The following is a 15,286-nucleotide window of genomic DNA, read 5'->3' on the forward strand; positions in this document are numbered from 1 at the left end:
GTCGTCAGAATTGTATTTATATACAGGACGGAACCAAAATCTATGCTGCGACCTTCAACGATATATACATCAAGGACTCTAGAATCTGTTGTACCAGTTCCTTGGTACATTTTGTTGGCGAGCTAGCATTTTGGTCCAATTACACTTGCTGAAAAGATACAATATATTAATGTATATAATATAAAAAGAAGTCTATACATAAAGCAGATAAATAAATTAAGCCCATCTACCCAAAAGAGCCATGATACCAGCTCCAAAACATAAAATAATGAATGCAAAGATCATCTTTTTAAATCCACCAGGTCCTTTAAATTCATTGGAGAATAAGAATTCATGAGCCATTAATTCAACTAACCCAGCATAAAGAAGAACACCAGCTGATAAAGCATCGAATACACCACTAACAATTAAAGATCTTCTTGAACCTGGAGGGTATGTTTTTCTAACTCCCAATCCAATAGCAATAGCAATTGGTGTAGTTAAGCTATACATCACACAAAGGGACCATGCAATCCATCTTTTACTCTTTGGCCAAGCTGTAGTAGCAACTCTAGTTCCAATACCTAAACCTTCAAACATTTGATGGAATACAAGAACAATGTAAAGTGAAACAAATTCTTCACCGGCAACTGCAAGGGACAATCCAATAAACACAGAATGGAAAAGAACACCAAATTCTAATACCAAGACATTAATAACTTGACCGAAATATTGTTCCTTCTCAAGATCATTTGCAGGAGTACCAATAACTTCTGGATCTTGATGTTCAGCAGCATGAGAGAAATGACTTGGGTATCTTTGTTCTTGTTGTTGTTGATCCTTGAATTTTTCCAGGGTTTGTAGCTTTTCCGAAGAAGTTTCTACTTCTTCTTCAGCTTCAACTTCCTTTGCCTTTTTGAGGTAAACAGATTGATCACCAAAATGAGAATGAGAATGTACACCATTTTCTTCTCCTTCTCCACTATATTTAGCAGTATTCCATTCAACATAACGGTATGCAATTAATTCAACGAAGAACAAAAGACAAAGAGACATCAAGGCTATTCCAAATGCCCATGGATAAGTGGTAAATGGTGCACCCAAACATTCACTACTCAAAGATTCAGCAGCAGGTCCTAATAAATGGACAAAAGCAGTTGCAAGAATCACACCGGAACCAAAATATTTGGCAGTGAAAAAACACCATGAAGGCATACGAATAAATGAATACTTTGAACTCAACATTGGGAAGAATGAGCCAAAGGCTGAAGTCACAAGAATCACAAATATAGCAGAGATTCTGGCTCCCATTCTACCATCGTAATGATTATCAGGCTCGCATACATCTTCTCTAGAGTATAATTCAACAAATGATGATATAATATCAGACATTTTGTGTTATTGCAAGGATTACTTGGTTAAAAAAGCCAAGACTTTCTGTTAAATTCAGACAACACCACGGTATATAAATACGATTGAAAAGACCTGTCAATCCCAATCTTCATTAATTTGGCTATATAACCTTTCATTATTCTATACTAACCAAAAACGTACCCTGGTGGTTGTGATGCTAAAGGTAGTGAGAACAATGAAAACCATTATTCGTTTATATGCACACCGGCACGAAAAAGACGCTAGTGGTTATTCCGTCACCAATTATCACCTAATGGCCTAACCATGAATAATTAATGTTACACCCAATGTAATGAATGATGGTTAGTACCTTAGTGATATGGCATTGGTGCTCGATCGTTCGATGACCATTGTCTCGATTTGCGATTGCTGTCACCAATTGCGCACTCTATGACTCTCTCTATGGCATTGTCCCGTATCATGACTAATACATTTTCGGTCTTTAAGACTTACATACATACGTACGGCCATGTGTAATAACGGTAGCCGTGCATAAGCACAAGATGAGTGGCAGTTTGTGTCACATGATAACCACTAAATCAAAATGCAAAAATCGACACAATAACTAGTGTCGCATTTCCTAATTCGGTATGACAGTTATACACACAGTTTGTTGCAACAGTGTTCAAGAGTCGATCTCACCATAGTGGTTGTCCATAACCATTAAAGTTAATAAGTTTAAAAACTTTGACATATGCCAAAAAATAATTATGCGTTAATTACTTTAGCATTGTGCAAAGTATTCCCTGTCAAAATCAAACCAATAGAATTTCTTCCCAATAAAATTTTCTAAAATTTACACCATCTAAAGCCAACAACGGTATAACGAGCGTATACCCACATAACCACACTTGCAAAGCCCACAGCACCTTCAAAGAAGATGAAATTTTTGAAATCTTTAGGAGTGGCATCACCAATAACTACGGAAGAAACATATGTCCCCAATAATATCATGAATGCCAAAAAGAAATATAATGTTCCATAAACTTTTCCAAATCGATCAGCAGAACAGATTTGGCCTGCACAAACTGGGATAAGTGATATAACAGCAGAAGAGCTTATACCGAAAACGACAGCAAATGCAGTTAGTATACTAAAAGATTGTTTCAGTGGTAACCATAGTGCAAAAATGGCTATGGTACTTAATGTACCAGATGCAATCATCATGTTAAATCTTCCATATTTGTCAGCTAGTATTCCACTGAAAAATCTAGAAGGAATCCCACATAAATTAACTATGGTAAGAATCAAATAAGCTTTGGAACTGGGAATACTCATTCCAATTGCATAACTTGCCAAGTACGTTAAAATGGTCATGGCAATAATTTCTGCTAAACAAGCAGCCAATGTCAAAGTAACAAATCTTATATCTTTAACAATAGTGAAATCCAAAGCTCCTTTCAAAAATGGAATCAACTCAAATTTTGTTTTCACAACTGGTTCCGGTTTCCTTTCTTTGACTAATAAGGTTCCCAATATCATACATCCAAGACATACAAACAGGAGAATCCTCATAGCCCATTTGAAACCTACGGATGTATACAAGTTCTGCAACATAACAGTGAAAATTGTACCACCAACTAAACCTCCCACAGTAGCAATACTAAGAGCGGTCCCTCTTTTCTTCAAGAACCAATGAGAAACAGAACCAATTAATGGTGATTGAGCCACAGAGTTACCCAAACCTGTTAGCACTCCAAACAGTAGCACAAATTGATATAACTGTGTCAGTTCCGCTGTTAATAACAAGCCTGTGGTCATAATGCAAGTAGCTATCAAAAGAGGCCAAGTTGTGCCATATCGATCAAACAATTCACCAAAGAAAACCCCACCAAAACATTGCATAGCTAGATTTATTGAGAAAATCCAAGAAACACTTGAGTGCAGAATCTCCAGTAATTGATTGGTGGAAACATATGCTTCAATAGCACCCATAGCATTAGGAATACCAAATACTGCAATCAATCCTATAAAACATCCCAATACCACCAACCAAGCTCTGATCCCTCCATCAGGAAAATCAGTAGTAATTTCATTTTGATACATGATGTTTTCAATTGACTTTACCGATCTTCTATCAGGCTCAGCTCCTCTGTATGTCAACCGAGATGCACCATCTTGTGAATTATGTAAGTCTTGTGATGGCAAATTCAGAATGCCATGATGATGGTAGACATTTGTAGAGGTCATAGACAGCACATCGTGGCTAGAAGCATTGCTTGTGCTTAAGCTTTGTAAAGAAATGCGTTCTGTAGTCGTCTGTGACATTAGCTGACTATATGCTTAAACTCTTAAATCCTCGGAGAAGTGAAGAAATGGTATTGAAGTGGTAGATCAGTTTGAAATTACTCGTATCTCTCAAGATCGTACCCTCGGAACTCGATATGACTCACAAAGAGCAAATATAGAACTACCCCCAGTCAGGCAATTATTTGAAACTTCCATAAGCCGATTGCTTAAATGCAAACGTCTTGCTCTCGTTTGTGACTATTGTTAATTGTTTGGTAACGTATAAATATAAATTCAGTTATGAAGAAGCATTGCAATTGTGGAGAAGAAAATACCCTCGTTTGACTTTCGGATCTGAGTTACGAGGAAACATCAATGTATGCAGTTATTCATGTATGGTTGCAACATGATTGCAGAGATAAGATAACATAACAGAATTATTCACTTTCTTGAATGCAAAAGCTTGTAGTAATACTCATACAAGAAGTTCAATCAATTATCTTTGATTTCTTTGTTTAGCCGATTTAGCGACGCCAAACAATTTTCTGCAAGGCTTTTCAACGTCCTAGACGAAAGTGCCCATATACTGAGCTGTCCACTAAAGAATAGATCACGACAACAGAGACAGTTCGAAAGCTGTATTTAGGTAGCTGGTTTTATTTAACCGAATGAAATAACGTCGTGAACAATGAAAATTTTCGACATTGAGTTTCGATCCATTATGTCTCAGGAAGTGGAAAAAGTATGGTCCAGAAGAAGTCAACAATAAATTTCAAACAAGAGTGCTTGAGTTGGCAAAAGTAGGAAGTAACATTAAAGTGTACAAGGTAACTATGAATTAAGGGCAAGGCGTTGGTGCAGTTGAGTAGCTGCAGAAAATTACTTGCCCAATCGTACTACATTCTTCTACTCAAATACTACTAAGAAGGACTAACAAAGTATAACAAAGTAATACTATAACGGAAATGAGAATTTATGGAACGTAAAACTCTCTTATCAGTATTAAATTTAAGAAACTGATGTCTTTCACTAAATTCAGAGAACATTGTGAGCATTGCAACTAGCTGTTCAAATGTAGACTATGCTGAGTTCAATATTGTACCAAGCGTCAACGAGAAATCACCAAATAATATTTTAGTATATTGAATACTGCTTCTGTTTACTGATTATTACCAATGTGTCAGGCCTAGCAGAGGTAATTTTAAATATACTTTGCCCTTATTCTTCTTTACTTGAATCCGACCAGCGTATCCCGAGTCTACCCTCGGTAAACATATATTCCGAGGCTCCTATATATTTGTTTTGCTTCCACTCATAAACTTCTGCCACGAACACCACCACCATTGCAACACTTAATAACAACACAGCATGGGTGACGAAGGTTCTCTAGGAATTGAAGGCGCTCGGAGGCGCATTGAAGAAATGAAACGTCGAAGACAAGAACACAAGCATTCGACTGGAGATACAACTCCCAATTTGCATTCACCAGTATTACCCATCGAACCAGTATCAAGAAGGACATCTTCATCTATTAATTCGGATGACGTAATGGTATCCATGCTCAAGCAAGAGATTGCCAAACTTAATGATATTATTGTTGCCCATGAAATTACCATACTGAAACAAGTGACGGAATTGAAGAAACAAGAGTCGATCATTAATGAACTAAAGAATGACAATAGAGACTTGCTTTTAGTTAAAATGGAATTGGATGAGAGAATAATGGATCTAGAGACCGAATTGACGACGTCAAAGACTCTAAAGAAACCCATTGAGGATTCTGAAGATTCCAAGGTGGTACCTGAAGACCAAGCTGTACCTGTTGAAGTTGATACAGCAGTTGAAGAAGTAGAGGAATCATTAAAAGATGAGTTTGTTGATGATTCCGTTAATCAACAGCAAGAAAATTCAGTTCCAGATAATGTAACTTCTTCATCTCCACCTTTGTTTTCGCAAGAGACCGAAATAGGTGAACCACCTGAACTTAGCGAGTCTAACAAACCATTGATCGAAGAAGTAGAAATACAAAATGCTTTAGAATTAAACGAAGATAATGGTAAAGAGATGGAATCGCCGCATATTGAAGAAGCAGTTGAATCTGAATCTCAGGGAGGTAAACTGGAGGACGATCCCCAAACTCAGACTGTTCAAAGGGAAAAGCTTCTAGAGCTTTTCATGGACGATCCACTTCTTGATAGCGACTTATTGGATGATGAGCTTCTAGATTCGGATGGAATCAATGACGAAGAAACGCTCCCAGAGGATGATGTTCATAAAGAACGGAAAGAACGCCCTACAACTGAACAAGATGAAACTGGGGCCTCAGAAGAACATAACAATCTGAACATGGAAGTAGTGCTTGATATAGAAGAGACAATACCTGAGTTAAAGTTGGATGAAGATAAAGGAAATATCAAACAAGAAATTACTAATAGCGAAAGTTCTTCAAGTAACATATTTGAGGAGATAGCAACTCCTGGTTTGAAAATAGGAGAGCTTGCTCCAGAAGTGACTGAGCCCATAATTTTGGAGTTATTGGAAGAAGAGAGTGCACTAGAAAATCATGTTTCCAGTGGAGTGCTTGATGTACAAGATAATAATCAAACAAAAGACGAAAATGATTCTAAAGCTAAGACTGGAGCTGATATCCAAATAACAACACCACCAGCTGAGGATTTAAATGCGGGAGTGGGAGCCATTGACGAACACCAAGAAGTAGATCCCAAAGATCTTTCTAAATCAAATACAACTGAAGAAGTTCATACTGAAGAAGACACATTTGAAGTTTCTAAGGTAACTGATGATACTTCTTCTAATGAACAATCAGATTCCATTGATCACGAAATTGATCTCAATGATACTGTGAATGATCTCAATGATACTGTGAATGATAAGGAACACGAATCTGATTCAATGATTGATGATGTAAATGAACTTGATCTCAATGATGTAGTGGACGAAGACGATCATCATATTACTGCAATCTCTCAAGAAGATGTGGAAATAACAGATAAAACTGATCTTCTGCCAGAAGTAACTGAAATCGAGAGTTTTACCAAAATCAGAGAAGGCAACGAGCTGTCAAAGAGTCAACAAGTTGCACTTGGACTTGCAAAGGACATCAGCAATGACTTCGAAGATCTCAGCTTCAAGACTCAAGTTACCTTGCCTTCAACAGCAAACACTGATATGCCAAAGGAGGATATGATTGAGTCAGACTTTTTGAAATCATTAAAGTCTACCGAATTCAAACCAGATGACAGACAACCATTGTATGAATCAGCATACAATCCATATCAACATGTTCCTGAAGATTCACCTTATGATCATTCTGTATATCAAGATTCACAATATTTCGAGGAGCCCAAAGAACATATGTCTGTGGTTGATGTTGGCGAGACTCAGTTAAAAGACGTTATGGAATCTGAATTACTTCCTAAGGAGGTCGATGTCGTGGCACTGGATGCTCCAATTGAAGAGCATACGAAAACAGAAAACAACCTTGAAGAAGAGAATCCAGAAGCACATGCTTTTCTTGAAGAGACCCTCGTGGAAGCGGAGAAGGAAGAAGTCCAGGTTGAAGTAGACTCCCCAGTGGAACATAATGTGAATGAACAAACCGCTTTTGAACCATTGACAGAAAGTATTACTGATGAACCACCATCTGAAACAGATAAACCTGAGAGTTCATCCGAGGATGATTTAAGCAAGAATGAATCAAATAGAGATATTTTATCAACAGATCCCGCTGGTGAGGACGAAGAAGAAGACTTACCAGCTTCTAGCATTGATGTCACTACAACTTACACTGTTGGATTGAACCGTCACACATCTAATTTGAAACCACCTATTATGGATTCCATTAATACTACACCAGCTTCTAGTCCAGATGCTGTTTCCATAAAGAGTAAGCCTATTTCAACCCCCATCTTATCCCCACCACCACCAATTCGGTCACCTGATAGACCAATTAAACCCCCAATTACGTTGAATGAGTACCTACCAAGAGGATCAGTGGAAATACCTCAGACTTCGGACTTTAGAGATAACTTAAAGAGATGGAAAGGCTGGCAAGTTAATATGATAAACTGGAATATCTCTTCACCCAGAGTGGCTCTTTAATAACGTTAAATAATTTGTTGATTATTTCTATTTACAGATGTATTATGGATAGTAGAGACCCCCATCTCTATCTAATTCTACACAACACCATACCTTCAAGTTCCTTCTTTGCAGCTTCTTGAATTTCGTAAATCTTATCACCTTTTGTCTTCATGAAAATACATTCAGCCGGTTGCAATGGCAGAATAAATCTTACAGGCAATCCACTTGCAAGAGCTTTGATTTCTTTGGTGGTTAAGTTAACTTTTCTGCTTGGTTTACTGATCATCAGAAATTGTCTAATCACTGGTTGATTGTTTCTATATTTCAACCCCAACCATAATCTTCTGGTAGCAATATTATCTGGAGTTACATCCACGGGACTTTCATCTGGACCTGTTAAACTACCTCTTTGTAACAGTGAAATGAATCCTTCCTTATATAAACCAAGTGCTATTTGAAGGTGTAATCTTGAATATGGAACTGATGTAATAGTTTGATTTATCCTCAAACAGTTCTTCAAATGTGCTGAGAAATTCGATAAATGTACCAATGACATTGTGACTGGTACTATATGCAAAGAATCTGGGCTAGACTGGGTATATTAGTGGTAGTTTGTAGTCCTTAGTTAGTTAGTACTGTTACTTTGGTTAGTTGAAAAATTTTCGATTTTCCCCATACAAATATGTCGTAGCGAGAGAGCCAGAGAGTGCGACATTTGTGTAAACCTATAATGTCGTCACGTCCTCCTCGGAAATTGCACAAACCAGCCCACATTTTTATCACTCCATAAATCAAAAAGATGGAGTAAAAATAGTACCAAATTTGAAACTTGGAAAGTATCTGTGATGTTTAGTAGTAGATTTGCTCCAAGAATCGGATTCAGAAGATTGCCATTGTCATCCTTTAGCAGATGTTACTCAGGTGTGACCCCAAGAAGGGAGGTAATCAAACGTGAAAAAGGTAGACTTACCAGTGTATTTTTGATGTTTTTAATGTCTTCAGGGTTATTATACCTTGCCACAGGGAAAATGGAAAAAAATACCAGACCAAAGTTCTCCTTTTCTGATAAGGAATACGAAGAATATGAGAATGTGACTGGGTTGAAAAGAAGACATAAGTTGATTCTTCAAAATGATAAATATCGATTCTTTGCTGTGCCTTATGTGAAAACTGAAAAATATATTGAAAAGTTGACAGAAAAACTCTCTGACCAAGAAGTGAAAATCTTGGACATCGATCAATTGATTGCAGCTGAAAAGGAAGATGTAACGAAAAAATACTCATTATTATTGAAGGATTTGGACCAACAATCGAAGTCATATCCTAAAGGGTTGATCACAGCTATAATTAAGAAGGAAGTAGAGTTTTACTTGAACACTAGTCGTGGTCAACATAATACCAACTTTATCTTAAAGAATTACCCCCAAACAACTGATGAAGCAATGAAGTTTGAAAATGAAGTTTCCACCTTGGAAAGCTGTATTGTCTTGGAAAAGGATTTTACAGACTCATTAGCTAAGGAAGATACTCAAATGGAAAGAAATATTCTTAATGTTGCTGGCTATTTCGAAACAGTTGGTAGAACCATCAAGATCACCTCCAGCCCAAATAAAATGGCTAAAGAATTGTCAATATTGGATGATTAATGTATCAGTTCCTTCGTGTATATAGAATTGTCACTTGTAAATAGATCTTCAGGTACTATAAAGTCAATTCCAATGTTTCCCGCAAATTCTTTATCACTATCCAGAAAGTCTTTTGGTCTTCCAGCTGCATCTCCACAATAGAAACTCTTCCTGACATCTATAAACACTGTATCTGGAAGCCTTTTCTTAAATTCCTGCCACATACCCGTCTCTGGCTTCCTCATTAACGAATGGAGTGAATCTGGACTTGAGACTTGCGACTTTGCTGGTTTCTTGGGAGATGCAAACACATACAAATTATCCACAATATTAGAGTCCAAGCTCTTCAACCCTTGAACTATTTGATTCACTCTACTAATAAAATTCATATACGATTTGTTGGATTTGGAGGCCACCACTCCACCTTGATTGGTAAATATTACAATAAGATAACCTGCAATAAATAAATCAACTAACTTCTGTTTGGTACGCTCATTAAACCATACCCAATCACTGGGTCCTCTTGCAAACTTACTACTAGATTTTGTTTGGGCAATAGTTCCATCAAGATCAAAAGCTGCAACCTTAATTGTGGTGTCTGAAGCACTTTCAAATTTCTTATTGGGGATATTGTAGATGAGATGTGTTCCTACAATGTTCCATTGCAGATTGAAGCCCAGTAATACTTTGCCACTCTTTTCCACATTTTTGACCGAGAGACTTTCTGTTTTCACATGCTTTGATACTTTTGACCCTAACAATTTGGTTATATCCATGATGGGAAATGGAGCAAATTGTTGGTACAATTGTTGTACCTGATTGTAAGTAATTTGCTGTATGATTTTAGTGTGGGGTGAATGTGCAACAGTACACGAAAAATCAACGACGCAATGATCGATTCTTATAGAACAGTCACTAGGATATTATCAGCTTTATCTTCAATATCATCAACTTTTGATGATGTCCAAGACTTCAACGGATCAATATGGACGAAAATCTTGGAATGTAGAAGCATTCGAAGAAGAAGCAAGGAAGGGGTCAAAGAAACGGAAAGTTGATATTGTTCTCGATAAAGACCATCGAATCAATAATGAACATGCATCAACATATATTTCACATCGAACTCGAATAATCGATGAAGCCATAGGGAAAGTTAAAGTACATAGTATCATAGATCCTACAGATCTTCTGACTGGAGGTCATGTAAGATTTGGGTTCACATGTCCTGTTTGTTCCTTTTCATTCAAAGATAACCTTGCACTTATTGATCATATCAACTCTCCGCAACATTTAGCTAAAGTGAAGCACCTCTCTAGAAAAAACAAATCACATGACAATGATGATGATGACGACGACGAAGATACAACTGAAGAACTTGAAGGTGGTATTCGACGGGCAACGTTGGCTCATGTGATCAACACTATGGAAGCAATGGTAGAAAAACAAATTAAAGACCGTACACCAGATGAATTAGTTTCTATCCAAGAACGGATCGAGCGTCGGAAACGTTTTGAGCTTGAATGGAAGGAGAAACGACGGAGACGTAGAGCCAAGAATAAGAAACTCAAGAACAAGAAGCAACTTAGTGAGGATTCTGAATCAGACAATGAAATTGCTAGAACCATGGGATTCCTGGCATTTGGAGATAAATAATGCCACGATGATACAAAATGCAATGATCTATAAAGAGAAACAGACATAAAATAGAATGAATGTACACCATGGATCATGGATCGAATAACAGAGGAACGTATAGACCTAACAGTAGAGTACTCAAGTAATCAACTTTTGTGTTGATGAAGCATAGTATAGTTACAATTAGTAGTATAATAAGATATTTGAAATAAACTAGAGTGGAAGACAGAAGATTGCTTTAAGTACGAAAACACTCATGTAATACATGTCTGTGACCGGGTTAATCGTTATTTGTATGGGAGGTTAGTATGAGTTAATGCACGTGATCTGCATAAACTAAAAAGGTTAATACAAAAATGTCAACTCATTTTACGTAAACTCAGTCACCTTTATCAAGGTTCTTATTCTTTTCCATGAACAAGAGTGAAAGCAGTTATACATTACTTCATGAATGGTTGCAAATAATGGGTATGTATAAGATACATTCACTGGTAGCGCCCCTAGATTGGTATTCGTGTACTCACCAACACTAAAAATTTTCTGCCCAATCAGTGCCAAACATTTTGAAATCGACTTTCTCAATTCACTAGTCAAAAACAATCGTTAAACCTCTTCCATAGAACTCTTACATAAAACATCAACTAATTGAGCTATGGTTAAATTCACATTCAAATTACCATTTCTGAGTTTGGGTAAACTTAAACCCAGTAAGTTCAATTACCAATTAGAACAAGACATTCGGAGTAAATTAGATACGCTTCCCAGTGTTACCAGAATTTATACCAATATTGATGGAACCCCCAGAGTTCCAAGTGATGAAGAATTTAGAACCATTTCTGAATTACAAAACTTGTATTATAAGAGAAACCATTCGGAATGGAACTTTATATTACCAGGGATTCCTCTGGAACAATTACAATTATTTAAAGATAATTCTCAAGATTTAACTAATTTCCAATTTGTCTCTAAAGATGCTGGGAAAATCATTGATAAAATTCCTTATAAGGATGAAGCCACTGGTGAATTGAAATGGAAGATCATTAGAGAAACTGAAAAGGCTGAAGGTTGGGAATTTCCTTATTTTTATTTAGTATTACCAATTTTCATTTATGTGGCTTATGCTAAATATACTGCTCAAATGAAGAAACGGAATTTAGAAGGTCCAGAATGGGCTGAAAAGGAATTAAGATTAAGAGCAATGGAAACTTATTTCCATGGTGATACAGAAAAGGCTAAGGAGTTCTTAAGTAATCAAGGTAAGTCTGAAAGAGAAATTAAGGAAAGAGATGAATTGGTTATTGCTAGAATCTTAGCTGGTGATTACGATAAATTATCTCAATTGAAGAAGAAATTACCTGAAGATTTAATTCCAAAGGAACCAAAGAATAAGTACTATAACATTTAAGAAAAAGAAAAAATAACGTTTAGTTAAATTGCATTTAGTTCTTTAAAGACTATAATCATATATATATATATTTATTCTTGTTACTTGATTTCTTTTATATACATTTCAAATACAGATCCACTCTCTTAAGTTCACTCCTAAAGTTCACCACTTTCTTCAATGAAAATTTGAACCTTGGGCTTACCACTACCAGAACCTTGGGCTTCAATCTTTTCAACAACATCATACCCTTCAATCACTTCTCCGAAAACAACATGAGCTCCATCTAACCATGGACATGGAACAGTGGTAATGAAAAATTGAGACCCATTGGTGTTTGGTCCAGAGTTAGCCATGGATAATAACCCAGGCTTCTCGTGCTTCTTGGAAAAGTTCTCATCTGGGAACTTGGCTCCATAAATAGACTTACCACCGTATCCTCTACCGGTTTCAAAGTCACCACCTTGCAACATAAAGTTAGGAATCACTCTGTGGATAGGACATCCCTTGTATCCGAACCCCTTTTCGCCAGTACATAAGGCTCTAAAGTTTTCGGCTGTCTTAGGTACAACGTCGTCATACAACTCAATCTTGATGGGGTTTTGCTTGACTCCGTCAATGCTGGGGGTAAGGAACACTTTAGTACCCCACACTCTGGAAGTGGAAGAGAAGTATCTTGGTTTAATTAATTGTTTGAACATTTTTCTGATCGGTGTAAAAAAACAGTTTAATTGGATATTTTGAGTGAAAATTTGGCTTGTCTTTATACCTTGATCGAGATGTTTATATGCAGGTACAAATATACCCCATATTTAAGAAGCACCTAGAAGGAACATACAGATATTTAAGCTTAATATTTATCAAGTTATTGTCAGTTTACAATCTGTTTCAGTCAAAAATCAATGTATATGAAATAAAAACGGGGAATAAGCAAAATCATTCAAAAACTCAACAAATCAATTTCACCAGTGGCAGTTCCATTTGTGTTGCTGGCTGAAGTCGAGGCAGGCTTTGAAGCAGTTGGGGCAGAAGAAGAGCTAAAGAAATCATCATTTAACGTTGTTGTTGTTGTTTTTGTAGCAGTAGGCTTGGCCGATCCACTGATAGGAGTAGTTTTAGATTTGGCAGTGGAAAATAACGAAGAGAACGCATCGTTGGAAGAAGCAGTCTTTGATGAACCACCCCCAGTAGCACCAAATGATATGGAGGAGTTTGGTTGAGATGAGTATGAGGGTTGTGTGGTTTGGGAAGTTTGGGGCGTGGAAACGTACAAATTGCTCAAATTGGAAGTAATGTTACCAGTGCTTGGACTAGATGGAGCAGCTTGGAAATCATCAAAATCATCATCATCATCATCATCATCATCATCATTCCCAGCTGTATTAGTTGTAGCTGGACCTGAGGCTGTGATATTAGAAGTCGATGGACCATCAAATGAAAGCAAATCTCCCAATAAATCATTCTCAGCTGGCTTTGGAGCAGTGGCAGTTACGGTGCTAGTACTAGCAGTTGGTCTAGATCTTTGAGACTTTCTTTGAGGTTTTGAAGTGGTTGTTTCATCATATTCTTCATAAGCAGCATTATTTTGGCCAGTGCTACCATTTCTAAACTCAGCAGCCGAGTCACCAAACCTTTCACCATAAACTCCACCATCACCAAAAACACGATTAGCAAATTCTTCATCATCATAAGCTGCTGAAGAGGAAGCACTTGGAGTTGCACCTCCATAAGCAGATGAAGCCATACCACCAAACTTCTTAGCATTTTGTCTAGCTTTCTTTTGTTCTGATCTAATCAATGCATCATCGTTCAATAAGGCAAGTAAAGTTTTGGATTTGTTTCTAACATTGACACCTTGATCTCTACCCTTTGAGTCAATATAATGGAAAGACTTTAACATTTGAATCAATGATTTGTTGTTTTGAACTTCTTCAACCATGCTCATACTACCGTGTTTAATCAAATATTCCAATAATTGTAATGATTTGTATATTTGTCTCCATTCATTAGCAGCCTTTTCAGTGAATCGTCTGAATATAAAATTCAATATCTCTTGTCTTTCCCGATAATTATAAGTACCAGCGGAGATTTGGGCCATCAAAGTTGATGAAGCTCCCCATGGTTCATTATTGGTAGCTTCCCGGACCTTTGATTCCATTTCTGTTAAATTCATAGCCACTATAAAATATTGTTAGTAATCGTCACCACTATTACTCAAATCAGTTGGATTGACTCAGAAAGAAACCAGTTGAAATCAAACACATTCCAATCTACAGCCACTGAGTACATGCCATTACCAAGCTTTGGAAACTTTCCTTCCTGTAGCTCCATTACTATTTCAAGCAATACATAATGTTATGTGATGATAATACCGGAAGTGAGTTCGCTCGCTGGCTCCAATCCATTTCTTCTGGTCAGTCAACCCCCACAAAGCAAAAACATACCATTTTGAGCCTTACGGACATAAGCCTTCACCTCATAGAGGTTAATGTTCTTAGCAGCGTCCTTGAAAAGATCCATAGTCAATATTGAGGGGTAGTAGAAAGGAAGTCAGAGGTTTACGGTGTCGTTTGTTTTTTCACAATTGAAGTTAACAACTAAGGAACGTTTGGAATATATGCAGGATCGTTGTAATCAATTTATTTCTGTATGCCCGATTTTTGGTATTGGATATACTTCTAGAGTAATAATCCATTCGACGTGATAATTATAGGTACGTATACGGTGGTAAATAATAGTCCACATATATTGATATGCATTGAAGATATTTTCCTAGGGTGAGCATATTTTTGTATTGAGTAAGTCAATGTATGGTTGATCCCAATACAGTACTAGATGCCGTTGAATCCGCAGGGTCATCTAGTATTTGCATTCTGCTTAGACGTAACTGTATATACATAAACTTAGCTATTATACA

At 36.9% G+C, this 15,286-nt stretch overlaps 9 protein-coding genes across 9 annotated transcripts; 4 read left to right on the top strand and 5 right to left on the bottom strand.

Annotated features, from left to right (window-relative positions):
- Positions 1–216: 216 nt before the first annotated feature.
- Positions 217–1,371, bottom strand: ZRT2 (low-affinity Zn(2+) transporter; the record flags this gene model as incomplete). The annotated part of the gene is made up of 1 exon (XM_043192969.1): positions 217–1,371. One exon carries the CDS (start codon positions 1,369–1,371, stop codon positions 217–219), a length of 1,155 nt encoding a protein of 384 aa, XP_043051357.1.
- An 810-nt stretch (positions 1,372–2,181) lies between these two features.
- On the bottom strand, positions 2,182–3,660 carry KQ657_002198 (uncharacterized protein; the record flags this gene model as incomplete). Its single annotated transcript, XM_043192970.1, has 1 exon — positions 2,182–3,660. One exon carries the CDS (start codon positions 3,658–3,660, stop codon positions 2,182–2,184), a length of 1,479 nt encoding a protein of 492 aa, XP_043051358.1.
- A 1,329-nt stretch (positions 3,661–4,989) lies between these two features.
- Positions 4,990–7,743, top strand: KQ657_002199 (uncharacterized protein; the record flags this gene model as incomplete). The annotated part of the gene is made up of 1 exon (XM_043192971.1): positions 4,990–7,743. The coding sequence occupies one exon, from the start codon at positions 4,990–4,992 to the stop codon at positions 7,741–7,743; it is 2,754 nt and encodes a 917-aa protein (XP_043051359.1).
- A 67-nt stretch (positions 7,744–7,810) lies between these two features.
- Positions 7,811–8,281, bottom strand: KQ657_002200 (mitochondrial 37S ribosomal protein MRPS8; the record flags this gene model as incomplete). Its single annotated transcript, XM_043192972.1, has 1 exon — positions 7,811–8,281. One exon carries the CDS (start codon positions 8,279–8,281, stop codon positions 7,811–7,813), a length of 471 nt encoding a protein of 156 aa, XP_043051360.1.
- A 289-nt stretch (positions 8,282–8,570) lies between these two features.
- On the top strand, positions 8,571–9,371 carry AIM36 (uncharacterized protein; the record flags this gene model as incomplete). The annotated part of the gene is made up of 1 exon (XM_043192973.1): positions 8,571–9,371. One exon carries the CDS (start codon positions 8,571–8,573, stop codon positions 9,369–9,371), a length of 801 nt encoding a protein of 266 aa, XP_043051361.1.
- Positions 9,372–9,991: 620 nt separating this feature from the next.
- On the top strand, positions 9,992–11,003 carry SNU23 (U4/U6-U5 snRNP complex subunit; the record flags this gene model as incomplete). Its single annotated transcript, XM_043192974.1, has 3 exons — positions 9,992–9,995; positions 10,198–10,203; positions 10,360–11,003. The coding sequence occupies 3 exons, from the start codon at positions 9,992–9,994 to the stop codon at positions 11,001–11,003; spliced, it is 654 nt and encodes a 217-aa protein (XP_043051362.1).
- A 634-nt stretch (positions 11,004–11,637) lies between these two features.
- KQ657_002203 (uncharacterized protein) lies at positions 11,638–12,390 on the top strand (the record flags this gene model as incomplete). Its single annotated transcript, XM_043192975.1, has 1 exon — positions 11,638–12,390. The coding sequence occupies one exon, from the start codon at positions 11,638–11,640 to the stop codon at positions 12,388–12,390; it is 753 nt and encodes a 250-aa protein (XP_043051363.1).
- A 137-nt stretch (positions 12,391–12,527) lies between these two features.
- CPR3 (peptidylprolyl isomerase) lies at positions 12,528–13,070 on the bottom strand (the record flags this gene model as incomplete). Its single annotated transcript, XM_043192976.1, has 1 exon — positions 12,528–13,070. The coding sequence occupies one exon, from the start codon at positions 13,068–13,070 to the stop codon at positions 12,528–12,530; it is 543 nt and encodes a 180-aa protein (XP_043051364.1).
- Positions 13,071–13,309: 239 nt separating this feature from the next.
- Positions 13,310–14,889, bottom strand: ENT3 (Ent3p; the record flags this gene model as incomplete). Its single annotated transcript, XM_043192977.1, has 2 exons — positions 13,310–14,547; positions 14,814–14,889. The coding sequence occupies 2 exons, from the start codon at positions 14,887–14,889 to the stop codon at positions 13,310–13,312; spliced, it is 1,314 nt and encodes a 437-aa protein (XP_043051365.1).
- Between the last annotated feature and the right edge of the window lie 397 nt (positions 14,890–15,286).

The sequence above is a fragment of the Scheffersomyces spartinae genome, assembly GCF_019049425.1.
Source record: "Scheffersomyces spartinae strain ARV_011 chromosome Unknown scaffold_2, whole genome shotgun sequence".
NCBI classification, from domain to species: Eukaryota; Fungi; Ascomycota; class Pichiomycetes; order Serinales; family Debaryomycetaceae; genus Lizanozyma; species Lizanozyma spartinae.